This window comes from Phyllosticta capitalensis, assembly GCF_038381095.1.
Source record: "Phyllosticta capitalensis strain CBS 128856 chromosome Unknown BKA78scaffold_6, whole genome shotgun sequence".
In the NCBI taxonomy this organism is placed as follows: Eukaryota; Fungi; Ascomycota; class Dothideomycetes; order Botryosphaeriales; family Phyllostictaceae; genus Phyllosticta; species Phyllosticta capitalensis.
The window spans coordinates 2368980-2391698 of record NW_027117444.1 but is presented as its reverse complement, the minus strand read 5'-3'; the positions used below and the strand labels follow the sequence as shown (position 1 = coordinate 2391698).

Here is a 22719-nt window from a genome sequence, read left to right as displayed (position 1 = left end):
CCAAGCAGTCGACCGTCGGCTTCTTTCATGACGACGCTTTGCGACCTTACGTACCTGCGCTATGAGGTCGACCAGTAACCCGTTTGCTGACCACACCTGTTATGCCGCTCGCTCTAATTTTGGATCGTGGGCAAGCAGGCAGCAGAATTTCGAGCTTCCCATTGGAATGACGACGACGCCTGCGAAGGGATGACCCAGGTAACTCCCTTCCTTGTGAATCGCGCACACGGATTTTGTTCCAAGGCTCTTCAGTCTGTCTTCCGTCTGCCGTAAGGCTGAAACTACATGTACTTGATGCTGCACGTTGTTGCCATGACGCCGTGGGTAGACTTCTCCCTTGCTGCTGCGCCCTCTCCCCACAATTCCTGCTGCACAGCCACGCCAACAGCGTCCACCATCATCCGCGCGCCAACCCCGGCCACCAAACCACCAACGACCATCACCAACCGCCGCCGCCAACTCTTCACCGCCTCAGTCGGCCGACTCCTTCGCCCATTCGTGCTTACTCACCCACCTCATGCAGTCACACAGTCCATGCCCGTAGCAGGAACGCCCGCTCGTGTCCGCACCTAGGTCGGTCGTGTCAGGTACACCGCTCCCGCAACTTCAAACACGGCGACTCGACATGCTTAACCATTTAACCGGACAGCAGCGAAAGTCGAGGTACCTTGGTGGTGATGCCTCAGGATCCCCTCTGAACTGTCTGTCCCTGCCAAGACGGGTCCCTTCTCCCCCTCTGATGTCCACCGCCACTTCAACCATGGGTTGACGACGTTGATGTGCTACCTGTAGAAATGATCCCGCCACTTATGTGCCCTTTTTTTCCCATCTTTGTTGTTGTCGGCACTTGGCTCACTAGAATCTGCTTTTTTGAAGAGGTGTAGGTAGGTATGCCACCAGACGACGACGCCGCACTCTCCCAGGCGTCTTGTTCTCCTAAGCGACAGATTGTCGCACGGGCAATTGACGACGGCGTTTGAAGTTGGCCCAGCCGCCCTTTGTGTTCCGTTTGTGTGGACGTGCAGTAGCGCAGCGGGCTCTTAGCGATGGATGCATGGCTGCCTGTCTGTGAGCTGTAAGCGCGGCAGCGGCCAGATTTGGCATTGACGGGCCGCTGGTTGAAGGCTTCGCGGGCCTTATTATGCCAGCAGTCGATTTGTGAGGGCAATTCCATGGTTGGACATGTCGATTTGTTGAGTTGATATGATCATTGTTGCTGTCGTGGTTTAGGTTGGCCACCAGTGCAATCGCAGACATGACTGCGCCACAACAGCCACAGCCGTGGGGACAAGGTTTCTCGCCATCTCCGCCACCCGTCTGAGGCTCCGGGCAGTCGACCCAACACCCACAATTTCTTGCCCTCCGACGTCATTCCGCCTGCAAACCTAAGCTCTCCTCCCGCAGACTCTCACTACCAGCCGTTGTCGCCAACGAGACTCTCTACAACCCAAGAAACCCACCTACAATCCCACGACCAACATGGCAACAGACAAGAAGCCCGTCTCCGTCCTCTTCGTCTGCCTCGGCAACATTTGTACACCTCTCCACACCAACATTCTCTCCACAACTAACATAGCTCCAGGCCGCTCAACCATGGCCGAAGGCGTCTTCCGCAGCCTAACCCAAAACGCGTCGCACCCGCTCATTGCGCAAATCGACTCGTGCGGCACCGGCGCCTACCACGTCGGCTCGCGGCCAGACTCGCGCACGCTCATGACGCTCAACGCGCACGGCATCACCGACTACACGCACAAGGCGCGCAAGTTCGCCTACCCGGACGACTTCCACGACTTCGACTACATCTTCGCCATGGACAAGGAGAATCTGGAGGACCTGGAGGACCTGCGCGAGCGGCGAGCCAAGGAGCTCAAGGGCAACGAGGCCGCCGTCGCCAACATGGGCCAGGTCATGCTGTTTGGCGCGTTTGCGGGCGAGGGCAGGAAGAGCAAGCAGGGCGAGGTCGTGCGCGACCCGTACTATGGCGGCAATGATGGCTTTGAGAAGGCGTACACGCAGGTCAAGCGCTTTTCCGAGAACTTTTTGAAGCACCTGGAGGGCGACGAGTAGAGCAGACGGATTGGACGATACCCGGAGAAGATGAGTGAGATAGACTAGACCATAGAATTCCCTTTTCCTTTTATCCCGCACCGCCTTTCGAGCTGGACTGGACTGCAGGCGATCGGCGGACGTGTGCCTATGCCCTTTGGTAGAGGATGTCGCAGACCTTGCGCGCATCAAGCGCCTGTTCGTACTCGCTCAGCTTGAGCTCGCCGGCCGGCCTCACCATGACGGCCTGCACACAAACACCTCGCTGCCTGCGCACTCTCCGCGCTTCCTCGCCCACGTAGCCCGTGATGTTCAGCCACGCGCCCGTCTGCAGATCCGTGTGCCGGAGCGTCTCGAGGGCGAGCTTGACGTCGACGTGTGCAACTTGGATGGGTGCGCCGAGCGGGTACGCGTGCTTGACGAGCAGCACTCCACTGGCCACATCGTATCTTTCTACGCTGTGCGGACGGTTAGGTGGAGCTAGAGGCAAGGTTGGGTGGATTGTTGCTTACCAGCCGAGAAAGCGCACCTTGGTGCCCTTTTCCATGGAGCCCAGGTCTGAGAGCAGAATCAGCTGGCTGGGTGGAGGGCCAGTCGACATGGTTATTCCAATATCATGGTGTTGAAGTGGAATAGAGAGGCCAAGACGGCCGTCGGGCGGTTCCAGATTGACCTGACTGCTGTGAGGCTCGGGTGCACGTGCCACCTGCGTGCATCATCGGCTTCCTTGTGCTTCGCCAACATCACCGCCCGATAACATTCATACGCAGTCCATCTCTCTCTCGACTCGTCCGCCTGCTACGCCTGCCACTCAGACATTTCGCTCTCACAACCTCCCCGTCTTCATCTCCGCCGACGTCCTTCGCCCATCTCCCTCCCATCTCGGCTGACCGCCGCCGCAGTCACGCCCGCAGGCAGACCCCACACTCTGCGCTACGCAACGACCGACTGCGTCGCCGACTCCCGCGGACTCAACAAGTCACCAAACCCACCGCTTTTCGGACTCCTCTCTCTGTAACATACAACCTCGCCATCAAACAACATCATGTCGGGCTGGGGCCTCGGATGGTTCGGCGGCGGCGCGACCAAAAAGAAGGATGCGCCCAAGAACGCCATTCTGCAGCTGCGCGGCCAGCTCGAGATGCTGTCGAAGCGCGAGAAGCACCTGCAGCACCAGATCGACGAGCAGGACGCCATTGCGAGGAAAAACGTCAGCGCAAACAAGAACGGTACGTTCCCCCCACCTCGACTCATCACCACCAGCCAGGATCCACAAGTCGCCAAAACAACAACGTTTATGAAAGAAGGCTGATGATGTGGGAATGGTGCAGTGGCAAAGGCGGCCCTGAGGCGCAAGAAGCAGTTTGAGCACTCGCTCGACCAGACGTCGTCGCAGATTATGACGCTCGAGCGCGAGATTTACAGCATCGAGACGGCAAACATCAACAAGGAGACGCTGGACGCCATGAAGAACGCCGGCGCCGCCATGCAGCAGATCCACGCCGGCCTCACCATCGACAAGGTTGACCAGACAATGTACGTACTCTCCCAAAAATTTTCTCTGCGCCGCTGTGCCGTGCGTAGTGCGGAGCGAAGCCCGGGCACCGCCATGTACTTCAACATTGAGGTGGAAAAAGAAAGATGGTGTAGTAAGGACAGATGGCTAACGCAAAGTCTTTTGCCAGGGAGCAACTGCGCGAACAGCACGCCATTGGCGAGGAGATATCAGAAGCCATCGGGCAGCCGATGGGCAACCAGGCGCTCGACGAGGACGAGCTGGACGAGGAGCTGGCCGAGCTGCAGCAAGAGGAGCTGGACAACAAGATGCTCGAGACGGGCAACGTGCCTGTCACGGACAAGGTGTCGAGATTACCCTCGGTCGCGCAGGGAGAGCGTAAGTCCCTCCCCATCATCCCCTCCGCCGCTCTTCCCCTTCCCCTTCCCCGCTATCAAGCGTCCACCTCCAACCTCCATTTTGTTCGTCTTGAGTTGTGGGGATAGTGCGAAACGAAACGCTAATCTTTCGTCGTATCACCAGTCCGCGGCAAGGCGCCCGCAAGGCAGGAGGAAGAGGACGAGGAGGAGGAGCTCCGGAAGCTGCAGGCCGAGATGGCCATGTGATTTTCTTTTATTGCTGGTGCCTGGTACCGGTGTTGGGCTTTTTTGGAATTTGACATATCAGAGCTTTCTGTTCCCTCCACGTTCCTCCTCCTTGTTTCTTGTTCTTCTTCCCCTTCTCCGCTGTTCGTCTCCCTCTCTCCCTCGCGCGCTCTCTCTGCCTGCGCCTCTCTTCGCATGCCTCCCTCCCTTTCTCTTTCTCTACATCCGTCCACCCATCCGCCAATCCATCCATCCCCCGTCCCTCGCACATGTATCAAACATACCAAACACAACATTACAATCCTCCCACCCCAATTGAATAAGACGACATCCCATCCCCTCCCCCCTTTTTTCCCCCCGTCCAGTACTCATCCGATCCAGTTTCTATACACCACCGCACCCACTTGCCAAGCTCTTGGATGACCTACCACCTAGCTGCACCTCGTCAAGGAGCTTTTTGTCCTTGTTTGTTTGGATTTTCAGTCGTTTTTGCGCTTTGTTGTCCGATGGTTGATTGTTTTTGCTCCCGCCTGGTTTGAGAGGGTTGGCGGGCTTGAGGTCTTGAAGGACGGGGCGAGTGAGCTCGCTTGGGCTCTGCTCTTTGTCGCCGCCGCCGCTGCTGCTGCTGCTGCCGCCGCGTTTTGCTAGAAAGTAAAGGTAGGCAGCCTGGCACGGAGTCGCTTCACTCTCTCTCCTCTATACAAATGGTTGCAGATCTGAAGGTTGACGTCGAAGTGGAGGGGAGGCGAGGGGTGGGTGGTAAGGTTTTGGGTTGTTTGTCCACTCTATGTTTCTTTTCATTTTCCCTTTTTCTCGCCCCCTCTGTTGGTGGTGGTGTCGTCCCTTTTCCTTTTCCTCTCCGTTTTGGACCGTCGAGATATTATAGACTTGTGCACACTTGGAGTGGTTAGTTGGTTTGGCTCTCAATCCATATGGTTTTACAGTCGCAGACCCTTTTTCCTTCTCTCCTTCTCGTCGAGACAGCCTTCTTCCCCACTTCCACTTGCTCTCCATAATTAGTCGCTGCAAGGCCGCTGGAAAAGGACCATTTAAGCAGCCGAGTCCGCCTGTCAATTCTCCACCATTTGCTGCATCCATGCATGGCGACCCCACCACTGACCGCGAGCCGGCCCCATAGCCTTGTCGACAAATCGATCCGATTATTCCAAGCGAAGCACCACTAATTTCCAAAAGCAAGGCCCTTAGTGGAGCGCGAGAGCGGCTAACTACGCCGCATTAAACGTACGAGTGGGGGGAAGGCGCCTGGACTCGACTTCGCTTGGACTCGACTTCGTCTCGCCCGCGCAGAGACGCAAAGACGGACGCATGCATGCATGCATGCCACGCTGTAAAGCAATATTGCGCGCAGACGCAGATGTGTAGGGCGGCGCGGGCGGCGCGGAGAAGAGAGGAGAAGGAAGAGCAGAGCAGAGCAGTCGAAAGCGAGCGAACGAACGAGCGGATGAATGACTATCGTGGAGAATGGACATGTCGCCTCGATGCAGACCAGGCTTCAGTGGCCGCCCGTTTGTCTGCTTGCTTGCTACCTACATACCTGGGTTCCTGCAGGACCACACAGGTGACGGACGGGTTGAGGACTGCGGCGTCGTGCGCAAGTGAGTGAGTCTTGCCTTGCAGTCTGGTCTTGACCTTGTAAGTCGCTGATTTTTGGTCTTTCTAGGGAGCATACATCTGGAAGAGCGAGCAGACGGGAATCAGAATCAAAGGTCAGAACAGACTTCCAGTACAAGAAAACGCGCCCTTGCGCTGCAGCTACTGCAGACAGACACCGAAGCGAGCCGCGGCACGGGGACCCTGTCTGTGTACGGCACGGTACGTATATTTTGGGCGGCAAGAAGACAATTTTGCGGAGCCCCCGAAAAAGAAAAAAGAGGAAGAGAGGGTGCTGCATGGTCCGATACATGTGATGGCCAGCGTGCTGCCACGCTTCCAAGACGGGAAACTTGAGAACGATGACCTAGAACATTTCCGCCGTTGAGCTGCATCGCATCCCATCGCTATTTTACCGCAATGACTGCAACTTGCCACTGACAAAATGTTCAGATACACGGACACGAAGAGATGATGAGGACTTTCTAGAGTACAGGGTTTCCGTCAAGCAAAAATCCTACGTCAACGAGAATCGCGCAGACGGAGCAAAGCATCAACCCATCTGTTCCTGCATCAGGCAGTCGCACAAACCCCTCCCTCCCTCTCTCACACCCTCTTCTTCGCAAAATGGACACCCCTGCTTGCACCAGTCGCCGTACGTGGAACCCCGCCGTTTGTTTGGCCGGCCGGCCGGTCGTCGCCCACGTTTTCGTGTCCGGCGCTTAGGCGTTCATGCAGTGGCCCGGCGCGTAGGTATCCTGCACCACATGTCTATACATAGGTACGAGTAGTAGCTACTTACTGACCTGTCTGTCTACCAGCCTGTTTGCCCACCCTTTCGGCCGCCAACCTCTCTTGACTTGCGGTACTCAAGGCTCTTCGACCTGCTTGATCTGCTGAAGAAAAGGGAGAACTGAAGTCCAAGTGCGTTTTTGTTCTTTTGTTCTTTGACCGAGACAGAAACAGCGGCTTTGAATCGCTGCGCGCTTGTTCGAAGAGCTTGGGACAACGGCGCAGAGAGGAGACGAGAGGAGCAGAGGGAAAGGACTGACTGGGGCAAGAGCTGTCCGGAGTCGAGAGTCGACTTGAAATCCTCGACACCTGGATTGGATTGCATTTGGCCCAGAATATTTCTACGGCCTCTGCCACTCAAGGAGACCACAACTCAGAACTCTGGACGACCGACCTGTCTATCTACCTCCTCCACTCCACTTCAGACGTCCCACGACGCACATCAACAATGGCCTTCCACAACCACCACCACCTCTCCTCGCTCCTCCTCGCCATCGTCTTCCTTCTGCAGCTCCCCCTGACGACAGGCACTCCCGTCCCGGGCCCCCTCGCCGCCCGCCACCACGGCAAATCGACCACCAACCCACTCACGCGCCTCGCTCTACCCTCCTCCTCGCTCCCCTCCCCGGCCAGCAACCTGACCCTCTACGCCGTGACGCTCGGCCTGGGCACGCAGAACTACAGCTGCGTCGACCTATCGTCCAGCGACGAGCCGACGGCCGTGGGCGCTGTGGCCTCGCTGTACGACATCAGCGCCGTCCTGGAGAACGCGCTCATGGGCGCGACCATGGAGATGGCGCTGCCGGGGCTGGCGCTGGGCGTGTGGGGCCTGCTTGGGGGAGATGGAGATGGAGATGGAGAGTGGAGGAAGAAAAGGGGCGTTGGTTTTGGCGACAAGGAGAGGGAGAGAGATCGCGCCTGGGAGCACGTCGCGTCGAATCTGCCCACGTACAGCGGCAGCAGCGGCGGCACCTCTTCTTCCTCCTCCGCCTCAATCAAACTCCTCCAACCCATGGGCCACCACTTCTTCTCGGCCGCCGGCGTGCCCAGCTGGGCGCTCACGCTCCCCTCTGCCTCGTCCTCCGTCCTCTTCCAAGGCGCCAAATCCGCCACCGCCTCCGCCCCAACAGACGCCAGCAAAGGCCTCGTCGGCGAAGCCGCCGTCGCTTGGCTGTACCTCACGCGGACGGCGGGGGAGATTGCCGATGCTGTTGTTGATGACGACGCGGGGACGGGCGGCGTCGAGGCCGTGTACCGCGTCGTCACTGCCGGCGGCTCGGCGCCTGATACGTGTGAGGGCTGGGAGGGACAAGATAGGGAGGTTGCGTATGCGGCCGAGTATTGGTTTTATGGGAGGTGAGAATGGCAAGGGAGGGGGGTGGGAGTGAGTGTGGTTGGGATGTGGTAGTGGACGGCGCGAAAGTTGAGAAGATAGATACCCCCGAGTTTTTGGCATCTGGAACTGTTCTGCTTTGCAGAGACACGCGTCGAAAGAGAGAAGCGTTGCGTGGTAATCCATCCGTTTATGTGCTCCATATTTCTTTGTTCGAGATCGTCTTCGTCGGTTCGCACATCGTGTGTCCTTTGGGCCGTGTTTAATGGCTGCAGTCACCCGTGTCGTGGCTTTCCAGTGCAGGGTGTTTGCTTTCTTTCCCTCATTCACGCATGCCGATGAAAACCGAACCTCCCTCAGGCTTTATCCACAGAGACAACAGCCCAAACAAGCGACTCTAGATGATCCGAAAAGGCGGGCGTGGAAAGGACAACATGCGGGGCCACACAAGTTCGCATGCGGCGCAGCCCAGTTCAGCCAGACTATGGACGTAGGTAAACCAAGAGCTGACGACAGACACATGTCTGTCGCATAAGTGTGCGAGTGAGTTGTGGACGGCCGGGGCGACTGGGCGACTGCGTAGAAAACACGCGCGATGTTCGTTGCTGTTTCTCGTAGTCGTACAGCAGGTACGTAGGCGCTTGTTGAAATAAAAGTGCTGCGTATGTGTCGGAAGAAAAGCTTGTCCTGCCACCTAGACTTCCGTGTTCCGAGCGAGAGGCGTGGAGTGGCGTATTGAGACTTAAGCTTCTTCCAACCTTTGCAGCACTTCCTTCGCAAATCGCTTCGCGTCCTCGCGTCTGCGTTCGGGTTTTGATGCTTATTTCTCTCCGCGTCTCTCCTCCTCACAACAACAGCAATTGGTCGGTTAGCTGGTATTTAGCTAATTAATGAGCGCAGGCGGACGCGTGGCAGCCGGAAAGGCTATTTGCTTATTGCTACATAGGTTGCGGCGTTGTTGCTGGCCCCGGGTACGCAGGGCCGTGGCGTTCCGTGGCATTGCTTGGTCGGTGCCATTGGCGAGAGCTGACGATACGGTGAGAAAGTGAGGGATGGGTGGGACATTCGGACTCTCGCAATGGCAAAAATCATGGTACGAGATTAGTTGGGTCTGTGGTTGCAAAATTGACGGGATTGAGTGGACGAAGAGAGGACGGCGAATGGGAATGTGGAGTGACTAGATCGGTTCGGAGAGAGGGACAGTCGACAGCTAAGGTACTTACTGTAGCGGGTTGAAATTGGCAGTGATTCAAGTAATGGGCCTCCGGTGCTTTCAACTGCCTTCCCATCTGTTGTTCCTTCGTCTCCAACTCTACTGGTCATCTCACCTCCGTTTCTATCTCTGCCGGCGGGTTTGGAATTGCTGGGTGGTTTAGATTTGTGTTTGGCAAACGGACTGATTTCCTGCTCGTGTACGAACTGCATTGCCAATTTCCGCAGCGTGCGTGCGTGCGTGCCTGATGCGAAGAACACGAATACAGACAGACAGCAGCGCGATGTCGACGCAAACTATCGCGACGATACGCCCTCTCTGCACTGTCGTCATGCTCGCTTTCTCGCCGACCATTCTCGCGCCTCGCGAGTCAAATCAAGACCCAAGTGTTAAACGAGCCAAATAAGCATACTTGCAGCAAAATTGCGGCAGAACTTTACGGTGCTGAAGTCTACTCTTATGCTTCTTTGACGCTGATCCCGAAAGGCGAGAGTAAGAGTTATCCGAAAACCGAAAGGAAGGGGAAATGCTTAATGTCTGTCGCTCTGTGCAATCGCGGCCAAAGCGTGCTGATTGGGAAGTGTATATAGAGACACTGCATCATGCGGAAGGTCAACACCAAGAGTTGATCATTAACCATTCTGTCATCTCTTCAGCTCTTCTTGGGGCAGAACTCACTCTTTTGGAATCCAACGTGGCAATTCACTCCTTGTTATTCCTGCCAAGTACAGTCAAGTCAGTGCAAGACCGGAAGCACCGCAGACCATCTCGTACCAACTTCTGTCAACTCTGCCAAATCCTCTTTCACCAATCAACCATGAAGGCCTTTGCCATCCTCCTCATCGCCTGTCTCGCTGCTCTTGTCAGCGCCGATTTCAAAGACGGCGGATACATCCTCACGGACCCGGTAAGTCTTAACCCCTTCCTTTCGAACAGTGATGTCAACGCTCCGGATGCGACCATTATCTAGATAGGGATGTGAGACTGACTTCGGCGACAGTGCACGACTGACGCAGAGTGCACCACGCGCTGTGGCGACGCGGCCGAGTACCTGAAGCAGGGCGTCTTGAGCGACGATGAGAAGTCGCAGGTTGACTGGTTCGCGCACTGGCTGACGGGCAAGTGCGGGTGGGCGGGCACGGATCGCTGTGGGTGTTATGTGAGTACATTCTTCTTCTCTTTCTCTCGTCCTTTAACCCCACCCCAACCCCAACCCCTATCCCCATACTCTTTCGATCTTCGTTATCGTCGTCGTGTTCCTGACTTGCGGGAATCCTCAGATCAAAGACGACGGCACCTGCTCCCAGGCCAACTCCTGCAAGCCGGACAAGAACGGCTGCGTCCCCGTTGCCTTCAAGTCCCAGGATCCAAAGTTTCTCTGTGAATGCAAGAAGGAATGTCCGCCGGGCAGCAACAGCGGTCAGGGGAATACGGGTACGGGTACCGGCACCCAGGGCACGACCGAGGACACGACCAAGGACACGACTGAGGACACGACTGGGGGCGATGGGAGTGTCGAGCAGTGAGGTCGTTGTCTCATCAAAACGGTTGTTTTCCATTCTTGGCTCCGCTGTGGATGCGAGTTGGTTGGGCCACTTTGTAACTTGAACAGTATGTACGTACAGGATCTGTAGCAGTCGCCAGTAACAAAGTACTGCACAAGCCTTTGATTCGCCAGACTTCAGTCGTTTGTTTCGGCAGTTGAATACAAGTCTGTTCCTAGTCAGTGTCCCTAGTCGTCATCTGAAGCACCAACAGAGGGTGAGTGTGAATACGAATACGAGTACTCCGTAGCGGGCATGAACCAGGGAAATCAAAGGGATGGTAGATGGGCAATGTCAAAAGCAGGAATCTTGGCCCGATATTCGTCCATCACTGGCCGCGGCGATTCAAGTCGGCACTTGTACTCAAAGAGGTAGGAAACCGTTCCCAAGCCGGGATCAGGAGTGTTCAGGAACGGACGAAGAGCTACGAGCAACCAAAGTTGACAAAGTCTCGAGAGTTCAAAGTTTCAGGAACAGTTTTTCTCAGTTTCCACACAGGTCGAGGAGTCATTTTGGCACGGGTCCAAGACGTATCCACAAGAGCCAGTCGTAAAACAGGGTGTTTTGTTGGACGCGGTGGAAGTTCCAAACGCGCGTGTCGGCACGAAGGTGGTGATGATGCACCTTGAGCGAGTCGATTCAACTCTAGGTAATTAGAACTAGGACGGGCGCTGTGTTCATGGCAAGGGCTCATTTTGGCCTCGAGATGTAGACTCGCTGTTGTTGTTGTTGTTGTTGCAGTCGGCACGACGGGAGCAGCTCGCTCAATGTCTGAATTGTTGGATGTGTGTGTATTCGAAAGTGGGGATATAATGCGTAAGTATGCGCCTAACGAAGCGGGCGGCGGCCGTCTCGTCTCGTCTCGTCTCATCTCGTCGTCGCGGTCGTCCTTGTATGCGTGCGTCCAGCGTATGTATATACAGCGCCACGTCTTCCGTCCACACCCACCCCCTGAGTCACCCCTGGCACAACCCCCTTCTATTCCTTCCTCAACCTAATGCCGCCCCGGCACCGTCGCCGTCATATTATCCGCCTTGCCGGTACTCCCCAACAAATCCATGCAGCCCTCGACCGCCGCCTGCATGCGCTCCGTCGCCTCCTCAATAACAGCCGTAAGGGGGCGCTTCCCCGCCCACTCGGCCCACACATCGACGCAGGGCGCGTTCAACACCTTGTTGATGTTGACCTTTGCCACGCCGCCCTCGGCGACGCAGCGGCCAAAGTGCTCGCCCGTCATCGGGTCCGCGCCGTGCAGCACCAGCTTGACGCGGTCGCCGACGGCCGCGCGGATGGCCGCCAGCCGGTCGTACTCGAGCACCACGCCGCGCGGGCCGTAGTTGCCGTGGACGTTGCCAAAGGCGGGGGCTAGCCAGTCGATGCCGGTTTCTGCGAACTCGACTGCGTCGGCGGGTGTTGTGAGGACGGCTTCCATGTCGGGCGCCTCGACGCCGTCCTCGCCCCCGTCGATGCGTCCCGATTCGGCTTCGCTGGCGATGCCGCGCGCGGCGCAGTAGGCGGCCAACTCGCGGGTGAGCTCGAGGTTGCGCGCGTGCTCGTAGTGCGACATGTCGATCATGATGGAGTCGAAGCCGTTGGGGATGTCGGCGGCGCGGCGCACCATGTCGGGGGACTGGGCGTGGTCGAGGTGGAGGGTGACGGGGACGGAGGCGGCGCGCGCGGCGGTCGCGGCCAGCTGGACCAGGAGGCCGCCGGCGTACTCGATGGCCCAGGGGAAGAGGAGGATCATGACGGGCGAGCGCTTGGCTTCGGCGGCGCGGACCGTCGCCAGGATGCCTTCGGTGTTGTAGCAGCACATGGCCGGCACGGCGTACTTGCGCGTGTAGGCATCTTCGAGGAGCGGGATGGCGCGGTTGGTTTGGAGCTTGAGAGACATGGCGGCGAGACGTCGACGAGTGGAGAGGAGAGGAGAGGTAGAGCTGAGGTTTGAGGATTCGAGGATCCGTCCAGCGGATATAGTCGTGACGGAGGTCGCGGGGCTCTAGGCCGAACGAAAGTGGCAGAGGGGCAGCTCTGGTGAGAGTGGTCCGAGAGGTGGAGTTGCAACAACAACAACACAAACAATGGTTGGATCGGCAATAGCTTTAGCAATGGCAACCAGGCCAAAAGCCGATAGCGGACGAGAGAGGTGATGGAGATGGAAATGGTGGGGGATGACTGCAGGTCGAGTCGCGGGAAGAAGGCCGCCCTCCACACAACGTCATACTGCGGGGAGAGGAACTGTGGGGTTGGCTCGGACACAACACCGCGCACTTCACGCCGCTACAAAACCACGAAGAGAACCACCACAATTTGATATACAACAGCTCCAGTATAATTTTCCAATCGTTTTCAACAATGGCCGCAGAAAGCAAGCCCAGCATTGGCTTCGTCGGCCTCGGGGCCATGGGCTTCGGCATGGCCACCAACCTCGTCAACCAAGGCTACCACGTCAAGGGCTTCGACGTCTTTCCGGCCAGCGTGCAGAGATTCCAACAAGCCGGCGGCGCAGCAGCAGCATCCCTCGTCGACTCTGCCACCGACTGCCCGTTCTACATCGTCATGGTCGCGTCGGCCGACCAAGTCCAAGAAGCCCTGTTTGGCGAGCATGGTGCCGTAAAGGGTAAGTGGCCGCTGACTCGGGTGCCCAGAACTGCCTAATCGGGCAAACTGAATCTTGTTGTTGCAGCCCTGCCACAGGGCGCCACCCTGCTGCTCTGCTCGACCGTCCCCTCTTCCTATGCCGAGTCTGTTGCCAAAGAGCTCCAGAATGTGGGCAGGGGAGACGTTTTCTTCGTCGACGCTCCCGTCTCTGGTGGCACCACGCGCGCCGCCAACGGCACCCTGACCATCATGGCCGGTGCCGAGCCCGAGGCTCTTGAAAAGGCTCGATGGCTGCTCCAGGAAATGTCGGATCCCAAGAGTTTGTATATCCCTGGCGGCATCGGTAGTGGCAGCAACATGAAGATGGTGCACCAAGTCCTGGCGGCCATTCAAATCTTGCTGTCGAGCGAGGCCATGGGATTTGCTGCTAGATTAGGGCTGGATGCACAGACTACCTATGAAGCCATCAACAAGAGCGACACTTGGTGCTGGATGTTTGAGAACAGAGTGCCGAGATTGATAGAGGAAGACTTTGTGCCTGGTGCCAGTGCCATCACCATTATCCTCAAGGATGCTGTAAGTCGCGGTACAGTGATGATGGCATCAACTTGCTAAACGTCCGCAGGGAATCATCACGTCCATGGCTCGTCTCACCGACTTTCCTACCCCCCTCTCCGCCGCTGCCGAGGCCATGTACCTCGTCGCCCTTGGTCAAGGCATGGGCCGGCTAGACGATGCCTCCATGGTCCGGTTGTACTATCCCGAGCCCGTCAAGACTGTCAAGGTCGAGGAGCCGCAGGCAGAAAAGTTGGAGCTGGTCTTCAAGTTGCTGCGTGGCGTCTTGATCTGCGCCGCCGCCGAAGCCGTTGGTTTCGCCCGCTTCCTGGGTCTCGACCTGCACCAATTCCACGAGCTGGCCGCCAACGCTGCTGGTGGAAGCGTGCAATTCCGAGACCGAGGCGCCGAGATGATTGAGCTGCTGACCGGACAAAAGGTTGCTGGCACTCAAACATTGCCTGAGCTTGACATTGGCGCTGTGAGAAAAGACTTGGCCGAGGCCATTTCCGCAGCAAGAAAAGCAAACTGCCCGACTCCACTGGCAAGTCAAGCGTTGAGTCTGCTTGCAACAGGAGAAAGAAAAGGCGCAAAGAGGGGCGATGAATATTACGGGCTGCTGGTATAGACCCGCATTCTCTTTGACATTGCATGGTAGCGTCTAGATTAGAAATTAATTGACATGTAAACAATGCCAAGAGGAAGAAATACCGAAACATGTGGAGAAAGAGTGACTACAAGAGGGGTATTATGAGACAGAAAAGCCCATGCAACTCAAAACTCACCTTCCACTCACCTCTTCGCTCTCGAGATTTGCACATGTTGTCGCCATGAAATATGCATCATCAACATGTCTCATTGGAAGATTACCAATCTAACCTGGGGATTTTCATATCTTGGACGTCTTGACTCTTGAAGTTACCGGTCTTTCGCTGGCAAGGCTGTCGCAGATGAAGTTGACGGCGATTTCGGCCATCTTTGGTGTCGTCTCGTGGCCTACGCCGTCAAACACCAAATCCTCGAGCTCAAAAGCAAGCCGCGGGTCATCCTGGACCGTGTTTTTGAGGAACTGCAAAAAGCCCTCGCCACATGCGTAGGGAACCAGCTTGTCGGCGCCTCCAGAAAGATTCAACAACCTTTTACCCTGCAGGTTTGCCCACATATGGGCGCGCAGCCTTTCCATTTCTACCGGCGATGGAGCTTCCGGATTCGACAGGCGGCGCATCAATGATCCGGCGGGATCCCATTGGCGCACCGCCTCGACCAAGGCCTGTGGAAAATCCGACGAGCCGATGAAGCCTGACCCTGCGGGCTCCGAGCTAGTCCAGGTTTGCAGCTTGGATTTCTCGGCGCGTTGCTGCATCAGCGCGGTGTAGTCTGGGCAACCGATGATGGAGACGGCGGTGGAGATGCGCGGTTCATGCAGAACGCAATGCCAGGTGGCATGTCCGCCCAAGGAGATGCCGAGGACGAGATGCTGAGAAGGGGTGAGGGAGATGTAGGCGGGGAGATAGGACAGGAGGAGCGAGGTGTCGGTTGCAGTGCCGTCTGTGCGGAGAAAAGGTCAGGTCAGCAGGCGGTGGAGGCGGCAATTGGAGGGCCTACGGTATATGGAAAACATGTCCTGAGCGTGTCTAGGATTTCCGTTTCGCCAGGCCTCGTTGGCGACAGGGTCGACCTGCCTGGAGCCGTGGTTTCGCTGGTCGAAGCTCACGGCGATGAGGCCTTTGGCGACCGCGGAGCCCGACTGGCGCGCATTCCAGGCGTGGATAGCCTGGGCAGCTATGGGCGCCATGCATTGATGCGTCTGAAGTCGCGGATGTAGTAGCCAGAGGCACGCGACGGACGATGGTTGAGGAGGGAGTTCGTCGAGGCCGTGAACGTGGGTGGTGATGCCGGCGATGGTGTAGGTTGACTGCGACACGCGGGGCTGTTCGTGAGCGCCATTGTGAGTCGACTCGAGGGGGTTGGGAGCTGCCATTGAGATTGAGGATAGCAGGCGACGGCGAGAAATGAATGTTAAAGATGGTGTTGGTGTTGGTGTTGGTCGAGTGGCTGGCGGGACGGCGGGAGTGCGGCGGCGGTGATGCGGAGATTCCCCTCCCGTACGTGTTGAAGTCCACCAGCCTCAGCTCAGGGACTACCATTAGGAGGGCGTCATCTCACGATCATCATCACCATCTCACTCGGTCCTTTCGCTGCCCACCACCTTGCCGCGACCGAGATTTGCGTCCCCCTCCCTCTCTCCTACTCTCTGCTTTCATAAACATTCCCCGGCAGGCAGGGGGCCCCTCTACAACCACCGCAACTTGGACTCCCGACTCCCGCCCTCTCCACACCCAAACACTGCACCTGCATTTGTCCTCAGCAGTCTACGGACCCTACTCTCACCCAGGGCCATCAGTCGCCCGCTTACGCTCCTTACTTTACCACCTCGACTGCGCTCCGCGGCCACGCAACGCTACCGCTCCAAGGGGTGCCGCCCTAGAAACACCATCCAACAATGGCCGACACTCGCGATTCCAGCCTCTCCCCCATGTCGCGGAGCCCGCGCTCGAATTCTCCCAAGCCCGACTCTGAAGAACACAATCGAGCCCTCTCCCCCCTGCGCTTCGAGCAGCGTTTGAGCGCTTCGGGAGCGTCCAACAACCAAGTCCCAGACAATCTCCGGCCTGGCGCTGGAAACAGCCCAACAGCAGCAGGATTCCCCTTTCTCGCTCCGAATGGCACGTCAGGAGACGTCACTTTGCAACAAGTCAAGGCCCCAAACCTTGAGCCGTCTCCCAGCTTCAACCAGGTCGCCGATCCCTCCGACTTCAACTCCCACGGACATCTCTCAACCAACTCCGCTGGCGACGCTGGATCCTTTACTCCAGTCGGACGCCGCAGCGTCCAGTTCGTCCGCAACTCTACCCAAGACCCCGCCCCGACATCCAACCCACACTCGCGCCAGCACTCGTTGGAAGAGGACGACGAACACCCAAAAGAGCGGTCCAAGCTCATTGACAGAATTAAGGCGCTGAACCCCCTCCAGGGCCATCACAGGAGCATAAGTGGTTTTACAATCGGCGATGGACCGGCGGGAGAGATTACGCCGAACGGGCCCCTTTCGCCAGAGTCTGAGCGATCACAACCACGGTACGACGACGGAAGCGAGGTCGAGGCAGATGACGAGAGCGCAGGAGAGGGTCCTGCTCAACCAGCCAGGAGGAGAAGGAAGACTCGGCGCGTCGATCCGGACCCGGCGACTCCCAAGACTACACACGCTGCATCATTTTACAGAGATTCCCCTGGAGCCACTCCCAACACCGTCGCTGGATATCGCCCACCCTTCGCCCGGCGCGGCACCATGACTGACATTCCCGAGAACCAGCGCATGGGACTGTCTGAAGATGAGGGCCGCGACATGTTAGCCAAGGAGAGTGCCTGGAGGAGGGGATTGCATGGGCGTCGAAGACTAAGCTTTTCGGGACGCAGGCCTGATGCTGCGCATGACTCTGATGGCCCTCGGAGACCCAGTCACCTCAGGCGCTTCACGGGCATTGGCACTCGGATGGATGGCCAGGATTCGCCGTCGGCATGGAAGCAGCGCAGCGAAAGGACCACGAGCATCAGCGCGCAAAAGTGGCGTCAACTCAAGCAAGGTCTCAAGATGCTTGGCAAGCAGCGGAAAGAGGAAAACCGGATCGACCACGCCAAGTCGGCGGAGCTCGTTGCGGAGCTTCTCGCTGGTGCGCCTGCCGCTCTCTTCCTGGCAAGCATGTTCCAGCGTGACGAGCATGGGCACAAGAGGGTTCCCATTTTGATGGAGCAGCTCAAGGTCCGCATTACCGACAGCTCGAAAATTAGCGACAAGGCTGGAGACCGCCACTACAGCTTCCGAATCGAGTTGGAATATGGCAGCGGCATGACGCGCATGAAGTGGGTCGTCCACCGGACCGTCCGCGACTTTGCAAATCTCCACCTCAAGTACAAGACTGCCATCACCAAGGAAAAGTATGTTCGTTTCCGGAGCGAAGATTCGGCCCACCGCAGTCAGCTTCCTCGTTTCCCGAGAAGTGTGCTTCCCTATGTCCGCGGTATGCGCGGTCTCATGGAAGATGACCAGGAGGATGACGACGACGATATTCCTGCTGGTGCCGTGACGGACGGAGAGGCTAGCGGGACAGAGCAGCGGCCACCTTTGAAGAAGCACAACCGTCGGTCGTCTCGACACACTCGGCGCTCCAGCATTGGAAGCCCCGAACAGACGCCCGGAATCGTTGGAGAAATGACTGCACGTACTGGCAGCTTTTTTGGTCAAGTCCCCCCTACTCCCAACCCGGCGCGCAAGGACACGTACCAAGAGCGGCAGCGGAAGAAGCTCGAGCAGTATCTGCAGCAGCTCATCACATTTGTCATCTTTCGCCCCGACTCCAACAGACTGTGCAAGTTTCTTGAGCTCTCGGCGCTTGGTGTTCGTCTTGCGCAAGAGGGAGGATACCATGGCAAGGAGGGTTTCATGATGATCCAGTCGACCAAGGCAGTCAACCAAAGAGGATGGAATCCGACCTTTTTCAATCACCAAAAACACCTTCCGAAGTGGTTCCTGGTCAGACATAGCTACATTTGTTGTGTCGACTCTCCCGAAGAGATGAACATCTACGACGTGTTCCTCGTGGATCCAGACTTTCGTATCGACGAGAAAAAGGGCGCTCGTGAGATGGCGAGCAAAGCAAAGACATCTGCGGCTCACCCCAAGGCTCACCAGCTTCGTCTAGTCAATTCCGAAAGAAGGCTCAAGCTACTTGCCAAGAACGAGAGGCAAATGATTCAGTTCCAAGACTCTATCAAGTTCATGTTGTCGCAAACGGAGTGGGCAAAACCTCACCGTTTCGACAGCTTCGCCCCTGTCCGATATAATGTGTGGGCTCAGTGGCTGGTGGACGCTAGAGACTACATGTGGAACGTTTCTCGAGCCATTAGCATGGCCAGGGATGTAGTCTACATTCACGATTGGTGGCTTAGTCCAGAGCTGTATCTGCGAAGGCCTCCTGCAATCAGTCAAAAGTGGAGACTGGATCGCCTCCTCCAGCGCAAGGCCCAAGAAGGCGTCAAGATCTTCATCATTGTCTATCGCAACGTCGAATCGGCCATTCCCATCGACTCTGGATACACCAAGGAATCGCTTTTGGACCTTCACCCCAACATCTTTTTCCAGCGATCGCCGAATCAGTTCAAGAAGAATCAGTTCTTCTGGGCTCATCACGAAAAGATTTGCATTGTGGACCATACGGTGGCCTTTTGCGGCGGTGTAGACCTTTGCTTTGGTAGATGGGACACTCCCAAGCACGTTTTGAACGATGACAAGTTGACTGGCTTTGAGCTGGATAACAACCTCCCCAAAGATGCAGACCACTGTCAGATGTGGCCCGGCAAAGACTACTCCAATCCCCGTGTTCACGACTTTTATGGTCTCGACAAGCCTTATGAGGAAATGTACGACAGGGAAAAGGTTCCCCGCATGCCGTGGCACGACATTGGCATGCAGATTGTTGGACAGCCTGCCAGGGACCTGACGAGGCACTTTGTCCAGAGATGGAACTATCTCCGCCGAGACAAGCCACCTTCGCGTCCGACGCCGTACCTCCTGCCACCTCCCGACTTCAACCCTGCAGATCTCAAGGCACTCGGCCTTGATGGCACCTGCGAAATTCAAATGCTGCGCTCGGCAAGCCGATGGTCCTTGGGAACGCCCGACAGGGTCGAATGTAGCATCATGAACGCCTATGTCAAGAGCATCCAAGCAAGCGACCATTTTGTCTACATTGAAAACCAATTCTTTGTCAGCAGCTGTGAGATGGATGGCAAGAAGATTGTCAACAAGATCAACGATGCCCTGGTCGAGCGCATCAAGCGTGCACACAAGAACGGGGAGACTTGGCGGGCCATCATCATCATTCCGCTCATGCCTGGTTTCCAAAGCACTGTGGATAGTCAGGATGGAACTAGCGTTCGTCTGATTATGCAATCGCAGTACCGCAGCATCTGTCGTGGCGAGTCGTCGCTGTTTGGCAGACTTCGGTCAGCTGGAATTGACCCTGCCGACTATGTCGAGTTTTACTCGCTCAGGTCCTGGGGTCGGATCGGTCCCAACAAGGCCCTCACCACCGAGCAGCTCTACATTCACGCCAAATGCATGATTGTGGATGACCGCGTTGTCATTATCGGATCCGCCAACATCAACGAGCGTTCCATGCTGGGCTTCCGAGACTCCGAGGTGGCTGCCATTGTCCGCGACTACGACATGGTTGACTCCATGATGGGTGGCAGGCCTTACAAGGTCAGCAAGTTTGCACACTCTCTGAGGATGCGTCTCATGAGAGAGCACTTGGGTCTTGACGTGGACTGCATTGTGGAGGAAGCCCAGTCGGAGGTATACCAGTCTGATCTTTCTCGGCCCTCGACTGCTGAAAGTAACCCCGAAATCGAACAGCAGCTCATCGAAAACAAGTACCGTGCCGAAGAGGAGCTCATTGCGCGTGAGGAGGCTGGCCACAGCTTCAACCACGACGTAGAAATCACCTCGACTGCACCCGATCCCGACATATCTCGCGCGGCGTCTCCTGTAGAATCGACCTTTTCAAACAAACTGGAACGCGAGCGCGACCTGCGCGGCGAGGGTCCCGACCACATGCTGGAAGCGTCAGCTCGAGGACTCACCCGAGGCAGAGATTCTACAATCGACACCCGCGGTCACGAGGTGCTGGTTTCGAGCACCTCTCCAGCACGTCCTCGCAAAAGCAGTCTGCTCAAGGCCCATGACCGCCCTTCGTCCAGCAACCGACGTGCCAGCGCTAGCGCGAGCAGTGCCACCAACATGGAAGCGAGCTACGACGGCTTGCCTCCGCCATCAATGCCTCGCATGAGCACTCGCGAGCTTGGTCTCACTCAGCTTTCTCAGCTGCCCGCTCTTCCTGTCCAGGACGACACCGACATTGGCGGCCCTCCCGTCGCACACGCATTTACGGCCAAGGGCAACGAAATCATCAATTCTCTCCTCGCAACGATGCGTCGTCCTGTCGTCACCAACGACTGCATGGCTGACCCAATCAATGACTCGTTCTACATTGACACGTGGCACACTGTCGCAGAGAACAACACCAAGATTTACCGACAAGTCTTTCGCTGCATGCCCGACAGTGAAGTACGGACTTGGAAGGAGTACCGCGAGTACACGGCTTTTGAGGAGCGATTCGCCAAGAGCATGGGAACCATGTACACCAGGCAAGATGCAAAGGCGGCCAAGGAGAGTGGTCCTCCGGGCACAGCGACGACAATCAACAGAAAGGCTCACGAAAAGGCTCACGAGGCCGGCAAGACGATGGGCCACGTCGGCGAGAAGATTGCCGACCACCTCCACCTCGACCCGAACATGGACGCGACAGACCACAGCACCAGCAAGCCCTCCACCGCGACCTCGCAACCCAACGGCGCCCCCATTGACGAAAAGGCCAACAACGGCGGCCTGTCCCCCGGTGGCCTCTCCCCGACGCCCCTGAGCCCGATTGACGGCGCCAGCGAGTCCTTCGCCTCGGAATCGACCATGCCGGCCAACCGGCACCGCGAGCGCACCATCACCATCAACGCGCCGCAAAACCCGTCGAGCTCAACGACCAACATCCCAACCCCACTGTCAGCCGACGGCACCGGCCCCGGCCCACAGCAGCAGCAGCCCGCCAAACCGCTGGGCAGCCAGCGGCGCCGCAAGCGCGCTCCCACGCGCGGCAGCATGCGCGCGTTCCAGGCGGGCGACGACGCGGCGCTGCTGGGCAAGGAGGACGCCGAGACGCTCCTGGAGCTCGTCCAGGGCCACCTCGTGGCGTGGCCGTACGACTGGCTGGAGAAGGAGGAGGCCGGCGGCGGCTGGCTCTATGCCGTGGATCAGATTGCGCCGTTGGAAATTTAGTAAGTCGTTCGACTTGAAAGTGCCCAATAATTTTGCTAACTCTTGCGGCAGTATCTAATCGAGCACGCGCTGCATTGTTGTCCTGTTGACTGACTGACTGCGCTGCTCCTGTCCGATTCGCTTTTCCGCGTTTGTTTTCGTTTTTGTTGCACTTGAGACCATTTTGGCGCCGCGTCTCCCCCTTCCTCATCCATCTATGTCACACCAATCATCTGGGAACTTCTCCTTCTGTTTGAAAGCGTCGGCGTTGAGGTCGGTTCCTCCATCTGTCCGCTTCCCTTTGCCCCCCAAAAAATTTCTCCACCAAACAACACCAAAGGAAACTGTCAACTCTACTGGCGTTGTTCGGTTGGCTCACAAAACTTTTCCCTTCACCAAATGGCAAAAATGGTTGTTGAGGGCTGGTTGTGTGGCGGCGCACTCTTTTTCTTTTTCTTCTTCTCCGCGAAACTTTTCTGGCCCGCCTTTCTGCGTTACTGCTTCTTCGCTGCTTCTTCGATTGGCCTCGGTTGCGCACCTTTGTTGAACTCTTGCCTGTGGTGCTTTTGCTTTTTGGTTGTTCTTCCGCTTCTGCTGCTCTGCTTCTTGTTGAATTCTACACCCTCCCCCGTTTGGCTGTTTGTATTTTTGCATCGATTGGAAAGGATTGGATGGGATTGGATGGAGCGGGTTGGGTTGGGTTGGGTTGAGATGGTGGGTATGGAACTAAGAGCAGTTGAATTAGCTAGATAGGTGAGGTGAGGGGTGAGGCAGGCAATTGTACGTAGGCATCGAAAATAATTCCATGTGCGAGGTATTAGATGGCTTTCACATGTTGGCGCTCTGTAAAGTAGTGCTTTAGTGCCTTGCCATATATTAAATTGTCGTGTCGTTGTGTTGTTAGCTTGTTACATTAGGCATGCGTAGTACCAATGGAGCAGGAATAAATCGTAAAAGAAAGGCGAAGTAACTATGTAGCCACCTGACGCTACCCTGC

General features: G+C 57.0%; 11 protein-coding genes across 11 annotated transcripts; 7 read left to right on the top strand and 4 right to left on the bottom strand.

Annotated features, from left to right (window-relative positions):
• Positions 1 to 239: 239 nt before the first annotated feature.
• Positions 240 to 664, top strand: BKA78DRAFT_157723 (uncharacterized protein). The gene has a single exon (XM_066883050.1). It carries the CDS (start codon positions 286 to 288, stop codon positions 571 to 573), a length of 288 nt encoding a protein of 95 aa, XP_066743842.1. The 5' UTR covers positions 240 to 285; the 3' UTR covers positions 574 to 664.
• Positions 665 to 1479: 815 nt separating this feature from the next.
• BKA78DRAFT_353987 (phosphotyrosine protein phosphatase I superfamily) lies at positions 1480 to 2067 on the top strand (the record flags this gene model as incomplete). Its single annotated transcript, XM_066891650.1, has 2 exons — positions 1480 to 1534; positions 1583 to 2067. The coding sequence occupies 2 exons, from the start codon at positions 1480 to 1482 to the stop codon at positions 2065 to 2067; spliced, it is 540 nt and encodes a 179-aa protein (XP_066743841.1).
• A 127-nt stretch (positions 2068 to 2194) lies between these two features.
• Positions 2195 to 2647, bottom strand: BKA78DRAFT_353986 (CST complex subunit Ten1; the record flags this gene model as incomplete). Its single annotated transcript, XM_066891649.1, has 2 exons — positions 2195 to 2504; positions 2559 to 2647. The coding sequence occupies 2 exons, from the start codon at positions 2645 to 2647 to the stop codon at positions 2195 to 2197; spliced, it is 399 nt and encodes a 132-aa protein (XP_066743840.1).
• A 444-nt stretch (positions 2648 to 3091) lies between these two features.
• BKA78DRAFT_252929 (Snf7-domain-containing protein) lies at positions 3092 to 4167 on the top strand (the record flags this gene model as incomplete). The annotated part of the gene is made up of 4 exons (XM_066884773.1): positions 3092 to 3275; positions 3378 to 3586; positions 3736 to 3940; positions 4118 to 4167. 4 exons carry the CDS (start codon positions 3092 to 3094, stop codon positions 4165 to 4167), a joined length of 648 nt encoding a protein of 215 aa, XP_066743839.1.
• A 475-nt stretch (positions 4168 to 4642) lies between these two features.
• BKA78DRAFT_157705 (uncharacterized protein) lies at positions 4643 to 5360 on the bottom strand. Its single transcript, XM_066883049.1, has one exon. It carries the CDS (start codon positions 5242 to 5244, stop codon positions 4843 to 4845), a length of 402 nt encoding a protein of 133 aa, XP_066743838.1. The 5' UTR covers positions 5245 to 5360; the 3' UTR covers positions 4643 to 4842.
• A 1916-nt stretch (positions 5361 to 7276) lies between these two features.
• Positions 7277 to 8278, top strand: BKA78DRAFT_317744 (uncharacterized protein). The gene has a single exon (XM_066888734.1). The coding sequence runs from the start codon at positions 7325 to 7327 to the stop codon at positions 7907 to 7909; it is 585 nt and encodes a 194-aa protein (XP_066743837.1). The 5' UTR covers positions 7277 to 7324; the 3' UTR covers positions 7910 to 8278.
• Positions 8279 to 9912: 1634 nt separating this feature from the next.
• BKA78DRAFT_380819 (uncharacterized protein) lies at positions 9913 to 10621 on the top strand (the record flags this gene model as incomplete). The annotated part of the gene is made up of 3 exons (XM_066892977.1): positions 9913 to 10002; positions 10096 to 10254; positions 10376 to 10621. The coding sequence occupies 3 exons, from the start codon at positions 9913 to 9915 to the stop codon at positions 10619 to 10621; spliced, it is 495 nt and encodes a 164-aa protein (XP_066743836.1).
• Positions 10622 to 11633: 1012 nt separating this feature from the next.
• Positions 11634 to 12533, bottom strand: BKA78DRAFT_353982 (fructose-bisphosphate aldolase; the record flags this gene model as incomplete). The annotated part of the gene is made up of 1 exon (XM_066891648.1): positions 11634 to 12533. One exon carries the CDS (start codon positions 12531 to 12533, stop codon positions 11634 to 11636), a length of 900 nt encoding a protein of 299 aa, XP_066743835.1.
• A 461-nt stretch (positions 12534 to 12994) lies between these two features.
• BKA78DRAFT_353981 (NAD binding domain of 6-phosphogluconate dehydrogenase-domain-containing protein) lies at positions 12995 to 14423 on the top strand (the record flags this gene model as incomplete). Its single annotated transcript, XM_066891647.1, has 3 exons — positions 12995 to 13259; positions 13326 to 13816; positions 13866 to 14423. 3 exons carry the CDS (start codon positions 12995 to 12997, stop codon positions 14421 to 14423), a joined length of 1314 nt encoding a protein of 437 aa, XP_066743834.1.
• Positions 14424 to 14684: 261 nt separating this feature from the next.
• Positions 14685 to 15776, bottom strand: BKA78DRAFT_296795 (Alpha/Beta hydrolase protein; the record flags this gene model as incomplete). Its single annotated transcript, XM_066886666.1, has 2 exons — positions 14685 to 15343; positions 15401 to 15776. The coding sequence occupies 2 exons, from the start codon at positions 15774 to 15776 to the stop codon at positions 14685 to 14687; spliced, it is 1035 nt and encodes a 344-aa protein (XP_066743833.1).
• A 522-nt stretch (positions 15777 to 16298) lies between these two features.
• Positions 16299 to 21743, top strand: BKA78DRAFT_296794 (uncharacterized protein; the record flags this gene model as incomplete). The annotated part of the gene is made up of 1 exon (XM_066886665.1): positions 16299 to 21743. One exon carries the CDS (start codon positions 16299 to 16301, stop codon positions 21741 to 21743), a length of 5445 nt encoding a protein of 1814 aa, XP_066743832.1.
• Between the last annotated feature and the right edge of the window lie 976 nt (positions 21744 to 22719).

Coding starts and splice junctions, on each gene's coding strand:
- BKA78DRAFT_157723 (XM_066883050.1), top strand. CDS start 286: ATGTACTTGATGCTGCACGTTGTTGCCATGACGCCGTGGGTAGACTTC.
- BKA78DRAFT_157705 (XM_066883049.1), bottom strand. CDS start 5,244: ATGGATGCAGCAAATGGTGGAGAATTGACAGGCGGACTCGGCTGCTTA.
- BKA78DRAFT_317744 (XM_066888734.1), top strand. CDS start 7,325: ATGGGCGCGACCATGGAGATGGCGCTGCCGGGGCTGGCGCTGGGCGTG.